The sequence below is a fragment of the Zootoca vivipara genome, chromosome 12, assembly GCF_965207765.1.
Source record: "Zootoca vivipara chromosome 12, rZooViv2.hap1.1, whole genome shotgun sequence".
NCBI classification, from domain to species: domain Eukaryota; kingdom Metazoa; phylum Chordata; class Lepidosauria; order Squamata; family Lacertidae; genus Zootoca; species Zootoca vivipara.
In genome coordinates, this window is record NC_142595.1 from 23,136,888 (window position 1) to 23,164,400 (window position 27,513).

Below are 27,513 nucleotides of genomic sequence, written 5' to 3' on the forward strand. Positions count from 1 at the left end.
AGCATGCCTGTGGAGTTGTGCTTGAAGATAGGAGATGACACATCCATCGCACTGAATATTCATATAGATTTTTAGTTGTAGTTTTATTGCTTCTTTTATTTCTTACATTGTATTTTATTGTATTGCAGTTTTATTTCTATGGGATTCAAACTGTAATACAATATATAAGAAATAAAAGAAGCATTAAAACTATAATTAAAAACCATACAGCACTTAGCACAGTGCATTACAGTTGCTACAATAGGCAGAAGAAAATTATTCTGTGGTCTGCCTAGACCCTCAGCAATTTTCAAGTGGTCCATGAGGAAAAATAAGTTTGGGAACTGCTGCGCTAGATGTTACTGAACTGGATGTGCTTTCTCTGATGATAACTTTGCTGCATGTCAGATGCAGTGTCCTGGAGCTGATTGCATGGTTCACTGCTATTTAGTTATGAACTTATTAAATTTGCATTCTGCTTTCCCATCAAACAGTGCAGAGATGCAGGGGGGCAGATCTGTGGGTAGATACTTTAGGATCCATAGCTCACAATATATTTGGTATACCCTGGCCAGCGCACCATTGAGAATGACTAACCTATCATCATCCCCCAGATTTGCCATGCTCCAGGTCAGAACCCTGGACAGATCCCGCTAACCATGTACGTTCTTTAAATGTGGGCAAACTAGATGGTATGTAGGGTTTTGTTTCATATAGGAGTTTTTATTTAAACAACAACTAGGCAGTCTTGGAAAACCACATTTATGAGTTGGAGAACACTGGGAGTGAAACTGCTTAACCCTCTTCCCTACCTGCTGCTTATCCACTTGCAAGCAACCTCCCCCAAGATGCTTTTCTCTGAGAGGGTAAAATATATGGCTCCTGTGTTATTTTTCTCCTGAGAGAAAAGCAGTTTGGGGAGGGCAATCTGAGCAGCTAAGCAGGGTGAAGAAAAAGGGTTATGCACCCTCCCAAGTATCACTCCTCTGCTCTTGACCTGCAGTAGTTGGGGAACCATTTGACCTCATATTGCATAACTGGATGTAGAAGGGACACATTCATAGAGTAGCTAGAATTACCCTGTCTTTGTCATGTCAGAGGACTCAGAGTGAGGGCTACATCTTCCAAAGATTCATGGATTTTTGGAAGGGTTGTAGGTCGAAGACTTATGTTTGGTCTTTTCATTGTTACAAAAGTGTATATGCCTGAAGCACTTTTATGCCTGCTTCCCTACAAGTTGCTTTTTCCAAGTGCAGGGGACAGAGAGGAATACATTGCTATAAGTAGCACTTGTGTGAGAGGCAGGATCTCATTTCAGCCAAGGTTTATTAGGGCTTAGCCTCAAAACCTGTTTTGAGCTGAAGCGTTGGGTAAGTCATCATGAATGCCACAGACTATGTGCAGAGTGGATCAGCAACCCTTCTGACTTGAAGGCTTGGAATGCTTGGCATATGCATGCCCCTCTCTTGTTTGCTCTGCAGTTGGACCTGGTCTTACACATGCAGGGGAATCAGGTGGTAGGATGACTGTGGATCCTGCTTTTGACTGTGAATGCTATTCCATGTACAAAAACCGCTGCACTTTAAAAGACGACAACAACAAAACGAGGAAGAGAGAGGTTATCTTTGCTCATTGCAAATAGAAAATCAGCACAGCAGTCAAGGAGTTTTTGTTGCAGGGGAACATTCTGAAATGTGATCACCCTCCTATAGTGTGAAGTGGTACAGTCCCATTTTGCCACCTTGGCACTGTCTCGGCTATCTCATATTCTTCGTGCGTAGACCAGGCCTGACTTACTGCACCCTTTATGACTTGAAGCTGAATGTGTGTGTGTGTATGTTTGTGAACATGATTCCATTGAAGAGCATTGCATTTGATGAAAATCCTATCTGCGATATGGCCCGTTCACAAGGCATGCCTTTAATAGTGTCATCAGACGGTAAAGCAAGCATGTGTGAACCAGGCCAAATTGTGTTCTTGTTCTGTGACACATACTGTGACACACTACTAGCATAACCACAGCCTGCCAGATAGTCTCTGGAAACAGAGCTGTTGTGGCAGCTGCCATGTCTCTCTGGCGAAATCGAGCCTGGCCCCTGGCACCTCTCTTCCCATAAATTTTAATCTCTGTTCCCAGGCTTGTTTTGTTGGACGATGCTTAATAGAAGTTGGGAGTCACATTCCTGGTACATTCAGCAGCGCCAAGGCTTGCGACTCTTGATAGTGTTTTTCCCCCAGATTGAGCCGCTGAGAGCAGGCTTGGCGACAGTGATGGATCTGTGGAGCAGCAGGGAAAGGGACCCTAGACAGCTCGCCCAAGGTGCCTTGAGGGCAAGTGGCGAGAACGTGGATGGGATCTGCTGTTTGGTGCATGCGCACAAGACACAAGTGATGAACAGCCATGGCTCATGGCCCAAAGGGGTAAGGGGAGTGAGTCTGACAGGGCTGCCATGGAGACGGCTGTTTGCATCACTTAAAATCTTGTTGGCTCTACAAAAGGAAACCAGCAGTGGGGAGCCAGAGCTAACACTGCACTGGAGTGAGGTGCAGCAAGAAAGGGGCCTGGGGAAAAGGCTTTGAGGAGGCAGGAGCAGGGAGGAAATGATCAAGCTCCGAGGGAATGTAACCTACAGCCCAGGGAAATGCTCCATACAGCAGCATTGGGGCAGGAAGCCGCAGAGGCAGGCGGCTGAAGTTCTGAAAAGGTGCTTCAGGGCTCTGAAAGAACAGCTAACTAAAAGGGAGAGGGAAAATCAATGTGGCAGAAAGAGAGGGGAGGGAGGGAGGGTTGGGGCAGAGAAACAGGAGTGGAATAGAGAGAACTGTGCAGGAAGCAACATCCTTGAATAACAGGCTCCTTCTTGTCCCAAGAATTGCTGGATCAAATCAAAGGCTCATCTGGTCCAGCATTCTGGTCTCCAGCATCAGCCAGCCAGGGGCCTCTGAGGTCTTTGCAAGCATAGCATGATGGTGTACATTTTCTGTTGCTTGTCCTCCTGAATCTAGCAACCGGAATTCTGCTGCTTCATCCTAGGTTGCCTGAGGGGGTACATTAAAATTTCAGGAGCCAATGTCAGTTGTGCAGGAGTGATGGTGGGGAAGCTGGCATCTGTAGCTTAATTTGATGTAGAGGGTCACCAAATCTTAAGCCCCAGAATCTGTTTTCCGCACCAGGATTCAAACCTTGGATCCGTAGAGTGATAATGAAGAGAAAGTATTTATGCATGTCGAGAGTGCATTCCCTTCAGCATGGAGTAACCACAGCTAGTACCCAGGGCATCTGAGATCAGGAAATTCAGATAACAGCGTGTGGTTTCCAAGAAGTCACAAGCTCCCTTTGTGCAAATTAATTGGATTAACAAATCTCACAGTTTGGGACACTGGTGCTCACGTTGCCATTAGCTTTTCCTGTACTGTATCTGTAATTCTAATGTGTAATGTGCATTTGGCTACATGGTACACTCAGTTTAAAAATGTGTCTCTTCTACTTTCTGTCCTACTTTAACAACCCACACACACACAGCACTGGAGATGCTCAAACATGCTCGTATATTATGATCCTTAGCATATTTGCTTAGAAGCAAATTCCATTGAGTTTTGTGTACCTGAGCTTAGGGATGGCAGTCTTTGCTAGGCAGGCAGTCTACATGAAAGCACCCTAAAGCATCATCCGGTTACCATGGGTTTGTAGGGACCAAGAACAATAAGTGTTACAGCAAAACTGAGGCTGAGGGTCTGGCTACCGGCTGCAAGAGCCTGCTGAGGTTCTTCCTCCGTGGTGTTCCATCCCGCACAAGCCCTTCACGTATCTCAGACCCCAGGGAGAGATTGACAAATGTCAATGTTTATCCAAACAAGCTTCTAACGTGCCGGCGGCAATCCATCTTCCCTGTCTCATCTTGAAAGCCGCCAGCAGCGGGTATTTATATCCGTAACAATCATAACCGGCTGATTTGGTTATTTACATGGATATTATACGAGCTTCTATAAATATTCAGCTTGCTGCAAGAATAATTAAGCATTGTTGCCGCGACGCAAACGACAGGGGAGAGTAATGGGAAGTGCCAGGAGCTACATGCTAGAGTGGGTGGCTCCCCATCCCCCAGCTTGTCCGCTTCTCTGCTGCAATCCAACCCTGGGGCATAGATGCTCGCCTGCACAATATCCGCCACCTCCACCATTCCCCAGTATTTCCTAAGCAGAAGTGTGGGATTCTTTGCTAGAAAAAGTAGAGTTGTTGGGAGGTGCAGAATACAGAAAGGAGGAGTGTTCTGGGGAACGCGGCAGGGAGAACACTCAGTGATAGTGGGGAAAACCTAGTACAGAGGCTAGGCGCAGGAATAGCAACATGCTGCTGCGGGAAAGGAGTTTTGAGGAACAAGAAGAACTGACTTTGATGATCAAAATAGCCAGATCACTGGCTGAAAGTTCCCTGGTATGAGTTCAGTTCCATCTGCTGAGCAGCACAGTCCAAGATGCAGTTCTGTTCTTATGAATTAATTTATAAACGTATTAACTTTGCCCTTCAGCATGAAACGTTTCCAGGGTAGCTGCAAATTCTAAAACTACAGCGACAAATTACCAATAATAAATAAGACTGAGACTGCAATAGGTAAGACAGCAGAAGAAAAACAGGAGCAATTAAAACAGTTTCCACCGCAGGTTTTTAAATCTGGGGAAATTAAAAGCTCTTTGCTAGGAGCCAAAAGGACATTAGAGTAGGCTGGTGGCGAACTTCCCTAAACAGGAGATTGTTCATTAAGCAAGAAAACCTTTTTACCCATTCATTGACTTGACTTGCTTCAAGAAACAATGGAACAGAGGAGGGTCACCTAAGTGTATGGACAGGTTATTTTCTGCAGAGGTCGGGTGGCCACCTGTCATTGATGAGCTAGTTGAGATTTCTGCATTGCAGGGGGTTGGACTAGAAGACCCTCAGGGTCCCTTCCAACTCTACAATCCTATAACTCCTTATCAGGGGCAGCACATCGTGTGCTGCTGCTTTAGGCAAAATGGGAAGTGCCACCTTGCCTGCCTTTGCGCCGTCCCACTACCAGCTACCTGCTCCTGTTGTTGCCACCTACTCTTCCATCATGTGCTTACCCTGGCACATCTGCTGCTGGCGGAGAAGCAGCACTGCCACTGGTGCCAGTTTCAAAGAAGATCGCACTGATCTTGCACCAGTGACAAAATCAGTACCAAGGCAGTGGTGCTTCTCCACCAATGGCAGAGGCAACAGGGCACATGGGGTATCCATGGGCTGCAGCATCACCTGGCCTAATGGCTGGTCCAGCTCTATTCCTTAGTTCACTAGTTCTTCATTTTTAGGTAACTTAAAAAAATTAATAATAAGCCACAACTACAATGAAAACAAAAGTGCCATCAGCTCCTTCCGTGAAGCACACTACAACTTTCCTTTCTTTTTCCCTTTTCTTTGGTATATAATTTTTATTGAATTTTCTGTTTTACAGTTTAAAGTACTCATTTTTACATCCTTGAGATATCTATGACTTCCCTTCTTCTCTTTCCATGGTTCATTTTACATATCATAAATCCCTGCATATTTTACAAAAACTATACCATTCGGCATTCCATTATTGCATCCATCAAAACGTATTTACACTGTTGAATATATCTTAATGCTGCCAGCATTTTCAGCTGTACACAGTTATTTCCCATATATTCAGTAAACGTTTTCCAATCTTCTCTAAATGTATGCTCTTCTTGTTCTCTTACTCTATATGTTAAGTCTGCAAGCGGCGCATATTCTGTCCACTTAAGTTGCCATTCTTCTTTGCTCGTTTTCCATTTTTGGGCTAACGAAACACAGCCACAGTAGTGACATACATAAATGACCTTTTTTTGACACCTGGGAATTTCCATCTGAATTATCCCCAGCAGAAAGGACTCTGGATTTTTTTTGGGGGGGGGGTATTTTTAAACATCTTTTTCAATTCATTATGGATCATTTCCTTTCAAGTACCTGACAGTCCCGTTACTTTAGCTATCAACCCAGAATATATTTCCACAGAGCTGCTATGAGTGGCTGAAAATGTTCCATGAGTGGCTGGCAGCTTCTGTCCTCTGCAAATATTCATAATGAAGGGATAGCCATTTTAAAGAGCATTGTCTCTGATACTTTGGGACGTCTCATGCAGCAGCTTAGGGAGTTTCTTAGCAAGTGGAAAGTTCCCTTGTAGTTGGCACCGCCAGCCCAAGAAAAGTCCCTGCATAATTTGATTGTTCAGCTGTATCATGGGGGTTCCTTGGAATAATCTGTGAGAGAATCAGTAACTGTACATAGGAAACCTCCTTCACTGGCTCATCTAGCTCAGTATTGCCAACACTGCCAGGCAATAGCTTTCTGCGGTTTCATGCCAGAATCTCTTCCAGCCCTGCCTGGACCTTTTTGCATGCAGAGCATGCTCTTTACCACTGAGCCATGACCATTTCCCAAAAGACAACTTGCTCACTACTGCTTATCTTCCCCAGCAGTGTACAGCTGCAGGAGGCTATTGAGCATGCAAGGAATCACTCTTGGAGTTGGATGGAGAGCTCGCTCCGAGTATCACTGGAAATAGCTTCCACTTTATAACTTACCTTGGGCTGTGGCTGTAATGATCACCCCCGATTATTGGTCACTCTGGCTGGGGCTGTTGGAGTCCAACAACATCTGGAGGGCCACAGGTTGGGGAAGAGAGTTCTCATCCCAGTTTTCTACCTGGATATCTTCCTAGGTGTATGCCTCTGAATGCCATATGCCAGGGGGAGGAACAGCAGGAGGAGAGACCTACTGTTTGTGGGTTTCCCATAGGCATCTGCTTGGCCACCGTGGGAAGCAGAATGCTGGTCTAGATCAGCTTTTGGTTGGCTCCATCAGAGTTATTCTCACGTTATGAAATGGTAGTATTGACATTCGCCACAACGGATGCCAGAAACATGTGGTGGCCCCTGGGGACACTTGAATGGTTGTGGGTGGGCAGACCATTTGCCAAGAAGTCATGTGTGATTTCTTGGTTCACCTTATGGGAATGTTAGGGATGTGGATTAGGATATATTATTAGATAGATCCTATCCAAGCTTGTGTTAGCAAGCTTCCAATATTAGCAGAGTGACATTCCCCTTTTGTGTGCAGCAAAGCATGTGCGTTAGATTCGCTAGAATCTCTATAACAATATTACACTTTATAGTTCAATATTACACTTCCTGGCAAAGGTCCCCTTTGTCCCTCTTAAAAGAAATACACAACACAGTGTTTATAAAATAAGATAGAGTTTACTTACAGTTTCATCCTGAGTTACAGCATAATCTCAGAAAGGCAGGCTTGCTTAGAAAAGTTACAAGTATATATACATCTAGAGACTACTTAGTAAAGTAAGACTCCATTTGGTCTCACTCTTGGCTGCAGGCCTAGAGTGAGAACCATGCTAACTGGAGATTCTCTGGAGATGTGTTCCCATCGAAGGAGGAAGTAGCTAAGAGAGAGTGATTGCAGGCTAGGGCTTTTGTCTAATCCAACTCATTTGCATGTCTGAGGGAACAGGAACTGACCTGTAGTCAAGTGTCCCTCCAGGTGAGTTCCTGTTAGTGGACACTCTAGGAACTGTTGTGACTTGTCTGCCCCAGTGTTCCATCCCACAAACCCCTTCTCAGGCAATTCACAACATTCATTACATACAAAACAAAACATAAGCAACTTTATTCAACCACCCAAGAGTCCCAGCTTGACACGCAGGTTCTGGAAACTCTGTCTTGGCAGGGGTTTTGTTAGGATGTCTGCTGTCATCTCCGATGTGCAGCAGTACGACAGTTCGACAAGTCCATCTTGTATCATCTGGCGAACGTAGTGGTACCTGACCCCAATGTGTTTTGAGCGTGCTAGGAACTTCTCATTCTGCGCCAGCTTTAGACAGCTTTGGTTGTCCTCCAGCAGGCTTATAGGTTCCTTTCTCTCCACGCCAAAGTCTGTTAGGAGTTGGTCCAGCCAGGAAATCTCTCTGCACGCTTCTGTAGCCGCAACATATTCCGATTCTGTAGACGATAAAGCTATACATTTCTGTTTATAACTGCCCCATGTGATAGCTCCGCCCCCATACATAAAGACATGCCCGCTTGTGGATTTATAATCAGAATTATCACCTGCCCAGTCAGCATCAGTGTACCCAATGAGCTTAGGGTCACTGACAGCTGGTAACTTTAATTTACAATCTATTGTACCCTTAAGATATCGAACCACCCTCTTCACACCAACCCAATCATGCTCAGTGGGACTACTCACTTTCCTGCTGAGAATCCCTACTGCATTGGCTAAATCAGGTCTGCACGTGGTAACTAAATACAAAAGTTTACCAATCGCTGAACGATACTCTGTGTTGTTTGGCAGCAGCTTCGAATCCTCTTGGTTCTTTAAGAAGTCTGTAGCCATCGGGGTGTCGACGGGTTTCGCATCCTGCAATTGCATACTCTCCAACAGTTCAATTATCTTTTGCTTCTGATTAAGTAGAAATGAACCATCCTGTTCTCTTTCCACTTGAATCCCAAGGTAATACTCAACTGGTCCTAATTCCTTCACTTGTACTTCCTTGTTGAGGTGCTGGACTACATTTTTATAATCCCTGTCATTTGACGTTGCGATTAAAAGGTCGTCAACGAAGGCAAGAATATAAGAAAATTGTCCATTACTCTGCTTAGTGTACAAACACTTGTCAGCTTCACCTTGCTTGTACCCAAGTTTCACCAGCATTCCATGCAATTTTAAGTTCCAGGCTCTGGCTGCTTGTTTTAAACCATACAGTCCCTTTTGAAGCTTGCAAACCAAATGTGCCTCATTTGGCTTTATAAAACCTTTAGGCTGCTTCATGTAAATTTCTTCAGAAATTTCCCCATGCAAAAACGCAGTAGCTATATCGATGTGTTTCACCTCCATCCCTTTAGATGCTGCGATGCTTAAAAGTAATCTTACGCTACTGTATCTTACTGTCGGTGCAAAGACTTGGTCATAGTCGTGGCCATATTGCTGTGAAAAACCTTGTGCCACTAGTCTTGCTTTGTAAGGTTGCACCTCCCCTTCTGAACCCCTTTTAACCTTGAACACCCATTTGCTCCCAATTGCTTTCTTACCAGCAGGTAATTCTGTGAGTGTCCAGGTCTTGTTCTTGTGCAGTGCGTCAATCTCCTCCTGCGCGGCTTTCCTCCAGAGACTGGCTTCGGTGGCTGGCATCTGCTCTACCTCTTCCCAAGTGGAAGGTTCTGGTGGAGACGCCGACCCTGCAAAGTAGGACAGTCGTAGTGGCGGAACGCCCTTGTTGGTTCTGGATGAGCATCTGACCTCTGGTTGTGCAACCGCATCAGCATCCTCATCCTCCTCCAACGCTGGCATGTCCACGTACAGCTCCTCCTCTTCGTCTCTGGTGCCGCCAGGGGTCTGGACCTCTGCGTCTTCTGGGGTGTCGCCTGTAGGGGGTGTTGTGACACTAGAAGGTATATTAGTTCCTTGTGCTAAAGGAAAACTTATAAACTCTTCATCTGGTGACTCTCTAGAACAGTCAATAAGAGTGTTCTTTGTATCAAACTTGCCCTGTTCATCAAAATGAACCACATGGTATGGGTCTACTCTGCCACTCTTTGGATCTAGAACTCTATATCCCTTTCCTCCAGGAGCATATCCAACCAGGATACCTGCCTTTGCTCTGGAGTCAAGCTTGTGTCTGCGCTCTTTGGGCACGTGGTAATAACAGACACTTCCAAACACACGTATGTGCTGCAGACTTGGGACTCTCCCGTGCCAAAGTTCAAATGGTGTGCGTTCTGCACCCTTTGTAGGCAATCTGTTTTGCAAATAAATCGCCGTATTCGCCGCTTCACCCCATAGCTTCTGTGACAAGTTGGCCTCTTTTAACATGCACCTTGTCATCTCCATAATAGACCTAAACTTTCTCTCAGCAATGGAGTTCTGTTGAGGCGTGTAAACAACTGTAGTTACATGTGCTATGCCTTCTTGTGCCATGATGGCCTTCATCTGCCGTGAGCAAAACTCTCCACCATTATCCGAAATTAAGGTGGAAGGAGCTCTCTGGAATTTGTTCTTCACCATGTTTAAGTACAGTTTGAACAATTCCGGTGTCTGACTCTTTTCTTCTAGAAAATATCCAACACAATATCTTGAGAAGTCATCTATAAATATCAGAATGTACTTATTGTTTCCTAGGGAAGGTACATTCAGCGGACCACATAGGTCAGTATGAACAGTGTCCATGACTTTTGTGCTTCTCTTCTCTGTACAACGTGGGAAGGAAGGCTTGACTGCCTTTTCAGTTATGCAAGTTGTACAGTTTGGCATTGGTGTACTGCAATTCTTTACCTGTAGACCTTTTACCAGATTTTCCTTCTGCATTTTCAGGATAAGGTTGGTATCCCTGTGTCCAAGCCTTTTGTGCCAGAGTTCCAGATCTGGTTGATCCTTTCTGCTGGGTTGTGCAACCCTTGCAGACTCATTCTCTGAAATATCAATCTCATACACATCATTGATTAGTTTGGCTTGAATAAACACTTCACCATCTTTTATCACATTGCATTGTCCATTTTTAAATATAATTTCAAAACCTTTCTTGTCCAAGCTAGACACACTTATTAGATTACAGTTCAGCTTTGGTGCATACTTAACATTACTCACTGTAGTATCAAAAGACTCATTGTTCACTTTGAAATTCAAGTTCAAAGATCCTGCACCTATTGACTTTATAACATTTCCATCAGCAATTTCAATCTCAGACTGTTTATTATTGTCTATTTCATTGAAATATTCCCTTTTATAGCAGAAATGGCTGCTTGCTGCACTGTCCAGAAGCCACTTATTGCGCTTTCCTTCACAGCTCTGGAAAGCTACATTTCTTTCTTGCAATATCATTGCACGCCCACGACCCCCCTTCTTTTCGCCTTTTGGTGGAAAGGGGCGGGATTTATTCCTAGGTGCCCGGCATTCCTTCGCCATGTGCCCTTTTAAATTGCAGTTAAAGCAAATTATTTCCTTTGGCGTTTGTCTGGACCTTTGAAAATGCTTGGAAGCATAATTAGTGTCCTTTCTCCCTGTATTCCTTTCTGAAGAATCAAGGTAATCTCTGCATTCCTCTCTCAAATGATCAATCAGTTCTTCAAAAGTCAGGTCCTTTTTGTGATCCATGCAACTCTTGAATGAACTGAAGCTTGGTCCTAGAGATGCTATCAAAAATGAAACCTTTGTTTCTTCATCAAGGGCTTTAGTAGTAAGATCAATCCTCTGAACAATTTCACTAAATTTGCTGATATGGTCAGTGAATTCTTCTCTTGAATTCATCCTCAGCGCAGTTAATTTGCTCATCAAATTCCTGTAGGAGTTCTTAGTAGATGCTCCATACCTGCGCTCAATATCTTTTAAGATTTTAGCTGCATCATCTTTGCTATTAACTGATGTTAGATGCCTGTTGCGAAGTCCACTCAAAATTATGTATCTGGCCTCGCTGTTCATGCGTTTCCAATTTGCTATCTTGGCTAAATCCTCTGCTGTTGTGCCAGTAGGCATAGGTTTTTCAATGGCATCCAAAACATTCCTTGCATCTAAAAATGCTATCAGGCGTTGTTTCCAAAATACATAATTGTCATCATCTAGAGCCATGAATCCTGGCTTAACTCCACTATCAAAATCTGCAAAAGCCATCTTGGAATCTCAAAATTCTAAAAATTTCTCAAAATTCTAAAATTTGCCAAAAATTCCAAAATCAAAATCTCTAAAAATATCTCAAAATGCAAAATAATCTTCACTGCCTCTGAGTTCTCAGTGCTGTAAACTCTGAGGGAGGGGAGGGGTAGCTAATCCCCTAGGCACACTGGAGAACAATAGACCATGTGCTTACCAGGAAGTTCTAACTGAAAAAATCCTACTCAGTTCAAAATCACAATCCAAAGCAATCCTTCAAAAATACACAAAAATACGCAGTCCTGGGCCGTAATAACCCTTTATGGGAATGTTAGGGATGTGGATTAGGATATATTATTAGATAGATCCTATCCAAGCTTGTGTTAGCAAGCTTCCAATATTAGCAGAGTGACATTCCCCTTTTGTGCGCAGCAAAGCATGTGCGTTAGATTCGCTAGAATCTCTATAACAATATTACACTTTATAGTTCAATATTACACTTCCTGGCAAAGGTCCCCTTTGTCCCTCTTAAAAGAAATACACAACACAGTGTTTATAAAATAAGATAGAGTTTACTTACAGTTTCATCCTGAGTTACAGCATAATCTCAGAAAGGCAGGCTTGCTTAGAAAAGTTACAAGTATATATACATCTAGAGACTACTTAGTAAAGTAAGACTCCATTTGGTCTCACTCTTGGCTGCAGGCCTAGAGTGAGAACCATGCTAACTGGAGATTCTCTGGAGATGTGTTCCCATCGAAGGAGGAAGTAGCTAAGAGAGAGTGATTGCAGGCTAGGGCTTTTGTCTAATCCAACTCATTTGCATGTCTGAGGGAACAGGAACTGACCTGTAGTCAAGTGTCCCTCCAGGTGAGTTCCTGTTAGTGGACACTCTAGGAACTGTTGTGACTTGTCTGCCCCAGTGTTCCATCCCACACACCTGAGGCGGTAATGAGGTTCAACGGCCCTGGCCAGCCCTCCACCTGAAAGGACTTAAACGACCCAACATTTTCTATGGTGCACATGAGTTTCTCAGCAGACAGATTTCAGTGTTGAAAGGGATCTCTGAAAGCAGAGAGCTTTGGAGCTGCTGCTATTACAGTAATTAACTCATTCATCCTTGGAAGAATCCTGCAAGACAGGTAGCTATTATTTCCAAGGCATAACTTAAACATCATTTTTACACCACTTTAATGTATCTTGGCAAGGTGATGAAAGTTCTCCGTTAGACATCCCTAGGCTCTCACTGAACTATGGCTCCCAGGAGAAAGGAAATTATTTAAGTCTGCCTCCCACTCCTAGATAAGAAGCCTGAGAGGGATGGCTCGACCAAAATCTGCAATATACAACCTGCGTCCTGCATGCAGGTGTGGTGCATGTATGTGTGGGACAAGTTGATCCTTCCTACTGCCAGCTTTGGCTCCACCCACCATTTTGCCCCGCCCGCCACTGCTGTGCGACCCTCAAAGGGTAGGCAAGAAGGGAATGCAGCTCCTGGGTTAAAAATGTTTCCCACCCCTAACACAGGTGAGTGTTAGGCTTGCATGTACCTCGTGCGTAAAACATTAAAGTTTTGGTGTCAAGAAAAGCAGTGCACACCACCATGCTATGTTAATTGAATTAGAAAGAAACCTCTGAATTTGCCATTTGGGGGGGGGTGAGAAAGATACCGATAGACAACTGTGTGAAAATTGTTTTGAGAGAGGTAAGAATCCTAACCCCACTTATCTGGGAGCAAGCGCCACTGAATTCAGCACTTCTGAGTAGACGTGTTTAAGATTGTAAACAGGGAAATGAAATAAAACGAGTATTGGTGCAAACACACCCAACCTTTGAACATGCAAGTTTCTTTGGAGAGAGCAGTACCTCGGGTGGGCACCTGAGCAATGAATCAGAAGAGATTTTCTTTCTTTCTTTCTTTCTTTCTTTCTTTCTTTCTTTCTTTCTTTCGAAAAAGTATAAACCACAAGTTCTCCAAGTGTTGTACAAACAAAATTATAGGTACAACATGGCTAAAGGCCACAAACCAATTCAAAACAAACATGCATAAAGCCATCATCATTAAAAACAAAGACAAAATCAATAAAACCTTTAAAACAAACATTTTTTAATACAAGAAAGATTTGGGAAGGGGGTCGAGGAGTGATGACAGCAGAGCAGCGTTTGAGCATGACATTTACCTCCAGCTGGCTTCTTAATGAGTCTGGGTTGCCCATCAGTCTTTGACTGTTGAATATTTCAAGACTTTCAGAGCTGCCACAGTGAAGGTTGCGCATCAAGGAATCTACTTTGCAAAGCTGAATGAAAGCTTGTGGATGGTTTTCTCTGTCCAAGCCTTTGTCGCAGAGAAATGCAGGATTGTGGCGGGTGGGTTTAGAAAAGCTTAAAGCCCTGATTTGTCATCTCCAACTGTACCTAGTACAGTAGGTAACTTGTGCCTGGTTTTTTGTTTATGTGTACAGATGGTTGGCAGAGCAGTCTGTGTCATGTTTCCAAATGTTAACTGTCTGGCTGGCAAAGTGCAGCCTGTCCTACTCAAAAACTAAGAGGCCAGTTCTCTACAAAATAAGCTATGAATCACACTTAAGCATTCCAGAGAGGGAGGTGATCTTCCAAGTTAGGTAAAAAGCAAAACAATACAGCACAGTATTTCACTTTGAATTCTTTTAACACAAGCTAAGGAGATACTGAGACATATATCATTGGTGGCTCTTCTGGTCACTATTGGAGGGTGGGGCTGAATTCAAACCCACAACCTCCTTCATTAGTCTTAACTACAATGTCACAAAGTTGTGAGAGACTCCAAGGTTTTGTATTTTCAAAAATGGGGGAATTGCTGTGATTGCTAGTTGGTTCCTATAGTCCTGGGTGCAACTGCAATCTGGCTTGTACCTGGTGAGACTAATCCAGTTATGCCTGCATTGGGTGTGACAAGCATCAGTCTCGTCTGCCTTTTGTTCCTGCCTTTTGTCTGCCAGTTTATTTAGCCTCTGGCCTGATGGAAAGGTATGAGTTCTGGAGAACTCAGAAGCTTGCTCCTATAACATTTTGATTGGTCCTAATAAAGGTGCCACTACCCTCTCTCCTCCCCTGCCTGCCCCGTTTTATGTTGTTTGCGTTACAAAGATCCCAGAATTATCTGGGCAGCAGGCAGCTAAAGTGTCCCAAAGGGCCAAAACTGAACAGTAAGTGATTACCACAATCCCTGCCCTTTGATGCAATTTGTCTGCGAAGTAAGTGGCTATATTATGCTCAGTTTTAATGGAAACATGTTTGTAACATGACACCTTGTAAGTGGCAGTCTCTGCAGTTACAATGAGAATAAGCCCCATTGACCTCAATAGGACTCCTGTGTAAATATGCATAGACTTGCAGTGCACATTATTTTTGTGTGTGTGGTACCATGTGCTTTTTATTTTCTCCTGTGAGTTTTGGACAATGCAGTTTTTCATTCTTGCATTGCTCCTTAGAAACCACGTTTTTGCATAGTCCATTGAAATTCTGTTATACATTAGCCCTTTAGGCGCAAAATATGTGACAGCCCATCTGTCTCCTTAATCTGCTGCCTGACCACAGTGTGCAGGATCTCTACGCAAAGCTCCAAGACATTACAGACCCAGCTGAGAGAAGCCAAATGTGTAGAGACTGGCAGGGGTCCAATGCAGATGGAAGCCATCTACACAGTGCGGTTCACTCTGTCCCCTAAATAAGTCAGTGAACTATTTATTTTATTTTTCGAATTTTCTAATCTGAATTTAATTTCTATTCCTTCATCCAAACATGGAGTCCAGGGCATTGTACATAAAACAATAAAATATTGATACAGTATTTATTGAACAATAAAATGCAAAACAACACAATAAAATCTGAGATGCAATGAACCGAAAAAACGCTGTTTTTAGCACCAGCCAGCATTCAAACTGCAGCACATGAGCTTTTCAGAGAATTCTTATTTTAGGCTGGATTTCCACCAGTTTACTTTTAAAAAAAAGAATAAGGGGGCAGCAAGATGGAAGAAGTACCAGAACTTGCAGACATGTTTAGGGTAAGGCTCAGCCAAGTGCTGTGGTTTCGACTACTCTCACAAAAGCAGCACTGAGGAATGAGAGCTGGTGTGTAGTAGCAGCTAAGACTGTGAGCTAGAAATTCAAATTTCACCAAGTGGACTTAATCCAGCCATTTAACCTTTCTCCCTCAACCCTCTTTTTGCAGTACATGGCACCAAGGTTAGCCGAACCAAAAGGGTTGGTGGGAGAATGTGCATATGAAATATACTTGAAATGCTCTATATCAAGGATAGCCAACATGGTGTCCTCCAGAAGTTGCTGGACTCCAACTCCCATCATGCCTGGCAATTGGCCATGCTAGCTGGGACCCATAGGAGCCAACTAATAGGGGCCAAGGTGCTTTCAGCCCCCCAATAAAATATTTGAGGGGACCAGCCCACCCCCAAGTTGATGGGCATTGCCATTCAAATGGTGTGTGTATGCTGCATCTTGCGATTGATTATGCGGAAAGAGTCTTACCTGGACACCCCCTTCCAAAAAAAATTTATTGGCAAACCTGTTGGAACCAATGGTAGTTTGAAATCCAACAGCCTCTAGAGGGCACCTTGTTGCCTATCCCTGGTTCTGTTGTTGTTGTTGTTGTTGTTAGAGGGGGCTCCTTCTTAACTGTAGAAAAACCATACAGCCTTAAGATCCATGTCTGCTTGTGACTTGTTGGAGAGCTGAAATTGAAGTGAAGTAGTCCTTATATTGGCAAAGATTATTTGTTTTAGGGTGCACATTACACAAAAAGTCAATAGGAGCCCATTTGAGTGGTGTTGCCTCATGATTCAAGGACTAGATGGTGCACTGTTTACACAAAAGAGCTGTTGGGACATACCTTTCAATAGATCCGGTGCCTGCACTGAAGGAGCTGTGAAATGAAATCCAGTATTTGTTTATCTATACAATGTGCACAATTCAGGCAAAACCAAGCACCATTGATTTCAACTTAGCAAGTTTAAGCCTATGCTTAGTTTTCCAGTTGAAATCAGTGATGCTTCACAGTTCTTAACTTCGGCTGAATTATACGCACTATATTGAACCTCAGCACTTTGAGACACTACACTTTCAACAACTAGATGCTCAACTGGCCTATGTGAAAAGGCACAGCACCCTCCCTACGCCGAGGAGCTTACAATCCAAATTTCAACAGGGCAAGGAGAATGGGAGAGAAGCAGGTGGCCAAGGGGCGCATGAGAGCTTGTGCAGTTATGCTTTGCTTGGATTTCATTTGGGGATAGGGGTTAAGGGGCTAAGCCAAAGATTTTTCACAGAAGAGGTAGATCTTAAAGTGGGGATTTGAAAGGAGCATTCTGGGAGGGAGTTCCAGGCTTGCGGGAAGCAAAGAGAATGCAAAATCACATACAGTAGTTGCATTTCACACATCAGCCTTCTCTCAGTGAGCTTGGGGTGTTCCCATGAAAAGTTGAAAAGCCTTTCCCCAGCGCACTTCCCACACTCCTGTTCATGGGCAACAGCACCAAGTCAAGGACTTCAGGGAGATGGTATCCATCTGTCCCCTCTGTATGTCTCCATAATTGCCATGTTGGTTTCTGGCAAGATGGGCATGATGCCACAAGGTTGACTTTTTTTTACTGTGGTTTGTGAGTTATCCATAAGGCTCCAGGGACAGCACCTTTCCTGTCCTAGATATTACATAATGTGCTTTTTAATAATACACCTCGAGGCATATGGCCTCTGGATTTTGGCTGTGAGAGCAATCTGCTCAGCTAAAAATAGCTGGCATGCGTAATGCAGTTAGTTGCGACACCTTCTGTTACTCAGGGAGTCAGGAATCACAGCTTCACTTTACAATGTGGCTTGAAGCAGAGAAGATGAAGGCTGGCCTTGCCTTCAATTTCTTAGCTTACATCAGATGGGGCCAGTTGTGTGTGCGTGTGTGTGTTATGTACACTAGCAGTCTAGTGATGCTATTACCTATATCAGGCATCCCCAAACTGTGGCCCTCCAGATGTTTTGGCCTACAGCTCCCATGATCCCTAGCTAAGAGGACCAGTGGTCAGGGATGATGGGAATTGTAGTCCAAAACATCTGGAGGGCCAAAGTTTGGGAGTGCCTGACCTATATCATTGACCTCCCCAACGATCACCTGTTTTTTCAGTGTTGCATTACTGCCACCCCAGTTGCTGACCAGCCAGCTGCAAATAAGGATGTAAAAGGGTGACAGATCCTCCCCACCATGATAGTAGTACATGTGCCCAAATCTGCTGCCTTGGCCACAAGTCAATATGTTCTTTCTAAGTGAACATCAAATTGGTCTCCAATTGGTCTCCAATGGAGATCTTTGAGTCTGTCCCTTGCCGTACTTAATTTTCTAAAAAGAGAGATTCTGCAGCCCATGGCTGTCTGGTCCTCTGTCTTGGAAGCCCTACAAGGCCTCACTGACATTTTAGCCAACTTATCTCTGCTCATGTGACTCTTCAGCCTGGGCTTCTTGTGGAGCTTTCTGTGATGCTATCAGTTTTGCTTGGATATTGCCTCACTAGATGCTGACCTCCTCTTTGCTTAACTTGGCTTTATTGAAATCTGACAGGCTTACCAGAACCGGAACTTGGAGTTGCTTGAATGTACATTGCTCCCCTTCTTGGGACTTGAATTCATTCCTTGCAGCCCCCTCTCTGCCCATGCTAGAACCTCACCCAACTGAGATCACTGCCCGGACAAGAACACTGCCCTCTACCCTTTTGCGTATTTTTGTGCCCATATTTAAACAGCCCCTTTATTCACAATCTGCTGTTACTTCAGTGTCATTTTTGGCTGTGCGTGAAAGGATTTCTGGACCGTGTGATCCCAGCCAATCATGACTCCCATAGTGACCATGATGTCTCAAAGGGCCACCTATTTAGTTGTGTGATGATATCCTTGATAGCAAAGAAAACCTACCTGTTGCCTTTCCCTCCTTTGAATGCCTCCCCATTGACCAGGCAACCACGCCAGTTCTCCTTGTTTTGTCATGCTGTGCTGATGGCTTCCAGCACTGATTGGGAACCCTTTGGCCTTGATGCTCATGCATCACTCTGATCGACCAGCAGGGGCTCGATGGGGGTAAAGGTGTGAATCCTATTAGGCAAGTAATGCTGTGAGGATGGGTGGCATCCACATTTAGATAGGCATGCATGTATTAAGAACATAAGACGAGCCCTGCCGGATCAGGGCAGTGGCCCATCTAGTCCAGCATCCTGTTCTCACAGCAGTTGACCAGGTGCCTATGGGAAACCTGCAAGCAGGATTCAAGCACAAGAGCGTTCTGCCTCTCCTGTGGTTTCCAGCAACTGGTATTCAGAAGCACTGCTGCCCTGAACTGTGGAGGCAGAGCATAGCTATCATGGCTAGTAGCCGCTGATTGTCTAATTCTCCATGAATTCACCCAATCCTCTTTTAAAGCCATCTAGGTTGGTGCCATCACTGCACCCAAATGCACGCCCCAGTCACCTTCTGCCTCAGCTAGGCATCAGGTTGACAGAGCGCTAGCCCAGTTCTCTCCACCGACAGGATGCCCGCTTGTAAACAGCTTCGATTCCTTTCACAAAGGAGTGCCAAAAAAAAAAACCCCAACCTGTCAAAGGAGAGAGCACATTTTGTGTGCTTGAAACATGCCTTCTCCATTTCAGCTCACATCTTCTCCTAAGGGCAGCAGAGCAAGAGGCAGATTTGACCCAAGAGAGCACAATCCTTTGAGAACGTTCTTCCTCTTGCACCAGCACCATTGAAAGGAAATGGGAGCAACAGAGCATGGAAGATTCACGAGGGAATTGACACTTTGTCTTTCTGGGACGTTAACTAAGTTGTCATTGTCATCTTTGTTATTTATCATTTGCAACGATCCCCGTGTTTATTAGACACCATACATAAATAAAAAATAACCAGGCTGCTGTTTGCAAGCTCACAATCTAAATGAGCCCTCTCCTAGTTCTGGACTTCTTCCCGCAGTTGCCAACTCAAAGGGAAGCATTGAAATGCAGTTGGAGTGAGGCTTGGTGGCATTGCTTTGGCTTCTCCGCTTCACCTTCCTTGGAAGTATGGGGTTGACATCCTCGTTTCAGTGTGATGTGAAAGCCCCTCCCCATTTCCAAAAAAATGTTTGGAGTTAAGGTGTAATTTCACAGTGCTGTGGGGTGAATGCACTCTGCACGTAAGCTAATTTTATCTTGTTAAATGTGCCATGGCTGAATCCTGGTGTGGCGGAGGGGAAAAACAGGCCCCTTACTGAAGCCTTGACACATCCCAGATTTGAAGGAAAGCACTCACAGCTTCATCCATTCATCCCAGTTTTCTCCTTTCCTTTGCTTGGACCTCTCCTATGCTTCATCCTTATGCCTCACAACAGTTTTCCTCGGCTGACTAACGGATGGGCTCAGGCTTTAATATTTATATGTTTGCACACTGGAGAGCCATAATAACACCATGAAAAAATAATGATGGCAAGCTGTAATGATAAATTCATGTGTCTTAACAGTCAGGCTTTTGCCAGCCTGAGTGAAAAGGTGTATCGCCTTTTACAAATGCATGCGGAGTGAGACTTTCAACAGAAGGATCGGCCTGGTTGCAAAAAGTATTGCTCAGACAGGGCTTAGATTCCAAGCCAGCTGTCACTGATCAGCTTGACCCCCCTGATTGACTGAAAACCTACCCCCCCCCAAAAAGAAATCCCACCAGCTGGCAGATCATGTTCATGGAAGCAACAGGTTCCTGGAGAGGCTGTTTAGCATTACATAAGGGAGTGTTATTGTTGTGTGTGTGTCCATGTCCTATTTATCTTTGAGCTGTTTTTGTGCTTTTTTGAGACAGAAAGGCAGAGTCTGAAAAGGTTATGTTTTAATAGGCTGTCCTCTGTGCCACATCTGCAAAAGCCTTTTTAGAAGGAAGTTTAGTGGTGGAGAACTTGCACCCACCCACCCACCACCACAGCCAGCTCATTGCTGCATTTCGTGAGCACGCTGCTGGAATTATCCAAATGAGAAACAGGCTGGGTGTCAAGGGGGTTTGAACAAACATTGATCTGGAAAAGGGTTTTAAAAAACATGGATCTTTGTTGCCAGAATGTGAAATAGAAACTGTGGCGTCGCTTGCACAACTCTGCCATCTGCAATGCAGGGAGACAGCTGAGCAACTTGGGGGACTGCAAGAGGTGAATGCAGGCATTAAAAAAAAATCTTCCTCCAAATCCAAAAGCATGACATGAAATCTACACTAACACACACACACAATTCTGCAAAAAGTTAAGGCTGAGACCAATTTTGGGAAGTTTTATGTACAAATCACAGCTTAGTGAATTTTGAGAAGAATGACTAATGCTCCAACCAGACAAATTGGTGGTGGTGGTGGTGGAATGGGGAAAGGATGTGTGAATAAAGGCTAATAACCATGTTTACTTGGTAATGTCTAGTGAAAAAGATGCATGATGTGAAGTTGTCATGTCCAGGGTTTCCTCTGCTTCACTTTCTGCTATTTGCAAGGTAAGCTGGGGAAACCCCAGGTTGCATTGACACATGTGTTGCGAAAGGAAACCTCTGTTCTGATTCAGTTCACCAATTTTAGCATGGAACCTGTTGATGGAATTGTAATTCAACAGTTTCATGCTGCAGCTTCCCTTTGACTTGCCTTTATTCAAGGATAGTAGCTTTAAGGTCAGTAACACTTGAGTGTCCTGGAGGCCTGAAACATACCCCCTGCCTGATTTTGGATATTAACATTTCTGATGTCAGGGATGATAATGGTGTTGATTAACTCACAACATTTCGAGTGTGGTTTTTTGTTTTTGTTTTTGGAAAAAAAATCATTTTATTAACAAGAAATAATAAATGCAAATAAATGACAAAACCTAAAGTTACAAAACATAGGAGCAATGCAAAGGTTGTGTTTCCAAATAAATAAAGAGCAGATAATATAGAAGAATAAAAGCAGCAAAACACATGATGGAAGCCAGATTTCACAATTTGATGGGGGAAGAGAGTTTTGTATATCTGAATTTGAGACCTAAGAGATGAAATCCCACCGCAATATCGCACAGAAATGATTCAAGTCTTCCTTACCCTTAGAAATGTATAATTTTATTTCCTCTGTGATAGCCAGAGTCCACACATTCTTGTCCTGTAATGTCTTCCATTTCTGGGCCAAATTGGCCCAGAAATGGAAGACATTACAGGACAAGAATATGTGGACTCTAGCTATTAGAGAGAAATGTAGCCAGCAGCTACATAAGAAGTTCCTTAGCTTGGAAAATTGCTGTTTGGATTTTGGATATTGCCATTTCTGATGGCAGGGGTGCTGATTATGGTAGTGATTAAGCTCATCGCCTTTTTGAGTGTTGAAAGCACAAGATCGTCCCCAACTAATTAACTGTTTTCCCGTTTTCTTTGCAGATGAAACAACATTTGAAGCAGGAGTCAAAGTCCAGATCCACAGTCAGTCTGAGCCACCGTTTGTTCAGGAACTTGGGTTTGGCGTGGCGCCTGGGTTCCAGACTTTTGTAGCCACGCAAGAGCAAAGAGTGAGTCCCGCTTTTCTCATACATTTCAGCATTCTGTAGTCATTCCCTCTAAAGCCGTGAAGAGAGGAGAGGCTGAGGCTGCCTCGGTTAGGTGCCATTTGAGAGAATACTATCCATAAGGCCACTTGAAGTGGGAGATCTTTTAGTAGCATGGACAGTGGCAGAATGGGGGAGAGGTCTGGCTGATGAGACTTAGAATGCTTCCAAATTGTTGCTGTTTTTGAGTGGGATTCAACCACACACCGACAAATTCAGGTTGTGCAATTCATCATCCTTCCTCACCGCCCTCAGTTTATTTGTATGCCACTTTTCCACTCAATTGTGCCCAAAGCGACTCACACTGTATCAAATGTACAATAACAATTCAAAGCAAATGAGAAACAATTACATAGAAAGAACAGGATATTTTAATGCCATCATCATCATCATCACAGAGGTGTCTATGGGGGGGATATATTCATTGAAAATGCTGTATTGTAACTTTTGAATAATTTTTCTTTTGTTAAGAAAGAAATAACCACATATCAATAAGTAAAAAAAAACACACAAAAAACCCAGTCCATGGAAAACTGTGTAAGAGAGTAGACATAAGCTAACCTGGTTTCAATAACAAAATTAACATTTAAAATGAAGGTCTGTTGCAACACACAAACACACAATCTGACTTTTTTGCCATAAGGAAAATGACAGGAAATGCACTTGAAAGTGTGGGATAACATTTGATTGATACAATGTCATCTAACCTCCCTGCAGACAGAATAGATAAATAGTTGACTGTCATCTAACCTCCCTGTAAACTTGGTGCGAATAAATCAGGATGAATGCTTAATAAAACAGGCAGACCGGGAGTCACTACCATCCTTTAGGAAGTTCTGCACGACTCCCCTGAAACAGCAGGGGATGTCATTTGGAGTTCCCATCTCAGATGGCAAAATGTTTAACTGTTTTGTTTATTTTAAATTTTTATTTACATGTTTATAGATCACGCTGTCATATAAAATATCACAAGGCATTATACATCCGAAAAATTAAAAAAACACAATACTACAGTTGCAACAATAAAAGCATCTGACACATTGGCAAAAGCTGGTTGGCATCTTGGCTTTGAGAGGCCTGCCTAAATAACACAGTTCCAGAAGATGCCTGAAAGCAAGCAGGGTGGCAAAGAGCTTTACTGCAGGGCAGTCCTAGCACACTTAAGGGTCAATCCCAGGTAAATGCCAGCCAAACCTGAGGAACATGTGGGATCACCAAACATGCCCCATCAGAAGAGCTCAGTGATTCAAGTGGAGGATAAGGAATGGTCCAATCCTGACCGTGAAGCATTCTGTACAGTGAACTGAAATTACTTAGAAGTGCTAACAAACTTTGCAACCACTGTGTGTATTGTCGGAAGCAGATGTGTAATTACAAACAGCAGATGCGGGTTAAGGGCAGCGCGATGGAGTACTGTGTCCAGTTCTGGGGACCACAGTTCAAGAAGGATACTGACAAGCTGGAACGTGTCCAGAAGAGGGCAACCAAAATGGTCAAAGGCCTGGAAACAATGCCTTATGAGGAACGGCTTAGGGAGCTGGGTATGTTTAGCCTGGAGAAGAGAAGGTTAAGGGGGGGTATCAGGCCCGGCTCTAGGTAGACCCCCGGTGGTGCAGGGCACCATGGCGCCGGCCCGCCAGAAAGGCGCTGCGAGCTGCGCCCGCCCGCTGGCCGGCCGATCCGCCGGTCCGCCGCGCAGCTGCGCCTGTGGGAGCCGCGCTGCGCCCACCCGCCCACCGCACTGGGAAACGGGGCGGGAGGGCGCCGGAGAGATCGCGCTGTGCCTGCCCACCCGCCCGCCACTGTGCCCACCCGCCCACCGCGCTGGGAAACGGGGCGGGAGGGCGCCGGAGAGATCTGGCGCACCACAGCGGCAGGGGCGTTTAAGACGGCCCTGGGTGGTATGATAGCCATGTTCAAATACTGTATATAAAAGGATGTCATATAGAGGAGGGAGAAAGGTTCTTTTCTGCTGCTCCAGAGAAGTGGACACGGAACAATGGATTCAAGCTACAAGAAAGAAGATTCCACCTAAACATTAGGAAGAACTTCCTGACAGTAAGAGCTGTTCGGCAGTGGAATTTGCTACTAAGGAGTGTGGTGGAGTCTCCTTCTTTGGAGGTCTTTAAGCAGAGGTTTGACAGGCATATGTCAAGAATGCTTTGATGGTGTTTCCTGCTTGCAGGGGGTTGGACTGGATGGCCCTTGTGGTCTCTTCCAACTCTATGATTCTATGATTCTATGACAGGTTCCCTCGCACAGGGTGCCAAACCAAGGGAGTGCCTTCCAGCCTCCTTCCCAAAGCCTAGTAAGGGCTTGCTCAACTTTGGGAAGCAAGCCATAGCTGCCAAGTTTCCCCTTTTCTCACGAGGAAGCCTATTCAGCATAAGGGAAAATCCCTTTAAAAAAGGGATAACTTGGCAGCTATGCAGCAAGCCCTTACTAGGATCCTTCCAGAGCCTAGGATCCTTCCAGATTCTTGCCCGCACAGGGCACCATATTACCAGGGCCCTCCCCTGCAAACCCATAATTATCCCTATGCGCCCAGTATTGGGTGCTGTGGGCCCACAGCCAACCTCTGAGTCTCAAGACCTGTGAATGTAAATTTACCACCTCTTCACTAAACTTGTTTTACACATAGAGACAGAGAGGGAGGGAGAGAAACCAACTCTGTTGAATTCTACACCATTTATTCATTCATCCACATGCAAATTTTTAATAATAACCATTTGGATATATGTGTCTGGAGGGCAGGTAAGATCACTCTGGTCCCAATTAGGACCAATTACATTCGCTGTGAAAACTGTCAAGTTGAAATGTTGCGTCCCTCTCTGTCTTGGAGGAAACCTTTATGGCCATATTGATGAAAACGGCACACCTGCAAGACAAGAAAAGGGGTGGGCAATCATAGGGCAGCTGGAGAGGCAGATTGCGGGAGGGCTGAGATGATCCATGAAAGGCTTTGGCACGGAACTTGAAGGAGAAGAAGAAAACAGCAGGACAAGGACGGGGGGGGGGGGGGCAGTGCAGGGGCTGGGCGATTCCAGTGGGGGAGGCTTTCCAGGCAAAGAGAGCAGAGAAGGAAGAAGGAGGCACCAGGAAAAGTCAATGGCAGATGAGGCTATGAATGTTTGAGAAAAGCTTTAAGCTGGACTCTGTTGCAGGAAATGGCCAAACCCCTTTTTCATTATACATTTAACGCAGCATCATACCACTTTGAACAGCCACAACTCCCCTCCCCCGCTCCGAGGGAAAAAAAACCTGGAAACTTCAGTTGGTTAAGGGTGCTGAGAATTCTTCTGTGACCCCTAGTCCCCTCACAGAGATGCAGTTCTCAAGAGTTTCCTGCTCTTTGGCACTCACACTGCCTTGTTGGGGGGGGGGGCACAAGGCCAAATATTGACACCCCCAGCCCTTGTGCTGCCCTCCCAAAGCCAGCTAAGCAACATACCGGGCTTTGTGAAGGAGACATGGGGCTCTGGCAGGGTCTTAGAGCACTCCCACCTTCTTTCCAAACCTGAGAAAGCACTAATTAGGCTTTGGGAAGGAGGAAGGGAGGACTCTAGGACCTTGTCAGAGCCCTCATACCTCTGTCCCAAAGCCCAGTGCTTCACTTACCCAGCTTTGGGAAAGCAGCCTTTGGCGGGGGCATCAAATATTGCCGGGGACCGCCAAAAAATCGAGGCCTTGTGTTGCACCACCCTGCTGCAGATGTTGTTGTACTTCAGCTCCCATCAGCCCCAGTCAGGGTGGTCTGGGATGATGGGAGCTGGAGTCCACTGACATCTAGGGAGGCCCACAGGCTCCCCATCCCTGCCTTTGAGACTCTCGTTATTTATGGTCATGTGATCACATGGAGGAAGTAAGCACAAGTTAGGCACCTGTGACACGAATGAGCGTTCTGACCATTCCATTTTTGTTATAAAGAGATATAATGATGATTATGTAGAAGAAGAATTCAAGAAATGTAGGTGCAGACTGCTGTAACCTTCATGTGAAAATATCCCCAAGTTTCCAGTGTACTCTCTCCAGCACCTATATCACGTTGAAGAGCTTCTGGCTTTCTCTGTCTTCTCATGGCCAGCTCAGGGACATGCAGAACGAGGAGCAAGTCGCGTCAGGGCTGCGTCTGGCATGCAGTGGGAGGCTGTTGTTTTCCTCTGTCCCTGGCACAGCTTGTCCTCATTACTTCTAACAAGGGGGTGAGGGGGAGAGAAAAGGACAAAACAGTTTCCACACAGGAGGAGCTGTGTGTGTGTGTGTGTGTGTGTGGCTAAACCTTGCTAAGTGCTCCTAACCCACCACCCACAAACCACGAGCAAAGCAGCCCATGGGGCTTGCCTGATAAAAGCAACTGGAAGGGCCTCCAGGCGTTTGCAGGTGACTTTGTCAGGCGTGCAGCAGCTGGAGCAAGGAGGGATGCTGATAAAAGCCTCCTGCTCAAAAACAAAACAAATCCTTTGTTGGGGACGCAAACTGTCCACACCAGTTACAAAAGGAACAAACGCCTGGGCTCAGGAAACCTTTCTTCTATTGCTCCTCGTTATTCCGCCAAAGGCAGGCATGTTAAAGAGATGAAATGTTCCCTAAAGCAGCCATTTCTGCCAATTTGGCCATAAAAATTTAAGAGGCTTCAATTAAGCAACAGGTTAGAGATGCTGTGGCAATATTGGGGAGGATGGCTGAAGTGCGCCTCAGAGACTCGTCCTGGTGAATGTTCAGAGCCTGAGGAAAAAAGGAAAAGTTCTTGGGATGCTGTGGGCTTACTTCTTGGGGGGAGAATGGAAATGGGGATTCTGGTCCAGAAGGCCTACATTGGGCAGATGAGAGCTGGTGTGGGGCAGTGGTTATAGAGGGCCAGACCAGGACCTGGGTAGACCAGTGTTCAAAGCCTCACTCTGGCATCACTCTTGCCGGGTGACCTCTGCTCACCAGCACCAGGCTCAGGGTTAGATACAGTGGTACCTCTGGTTAAGAACTTAATTCGTTCCGGAGGTCCATTCTTAACCTGAAACTGTTCTTAACCTGAGGTACCACTTTAGCTAATGGGGCCTCCTGCTGCCGCCGCGCCTCCAGAGCACGATTTCTGTTCTCATCCTGAAGCAAAGTTCTTAACCCGAGGTACTGTTTCCGGGTTAGCGGAGTTTGTACCCTGAAGCGTTTGTAACCTGAAGTACCACTGTACTTGGTCTGTTTCTTTAGCCTGGGACTCTGCAGCTTCTGACTCTGTGTCTTGACTCTGAGGTCATGGCATCACCCCTTCCTTA

At 44.9% G+C, this 27,513-nt stretch overlaps 1 protein-coding gene across 5 annotated transcripts in view; it reads left to right on the forward strand.

The window, feature by feature from the left end:
* Positions 1-27,513, forward strand: part of ASIC2 (acid sensing ion channel subunit 2) — a 416,878-nt gene that overhangs the window by 359,349 nt on the left and 30,016 nt on the right. For all 5 annotated transcript variants that reach the window (XR_015946498.1, XR_015946497.1, XR_009558458.2 and 2 more), the window contains exon 3: positions 22,083-22,210. Coding sequence is in view for 2 of the 5 variants with exons in the window: in XM_088654597.1 (XP_088510723.1) it covers positions 22,083-22,210 (128 nt within the window). In the remaining 3 variants the exon portion in view is untranslated. The remainder of the gene's footprint in view (positions 1-22,082; positions 22,211-27,513) is intronic.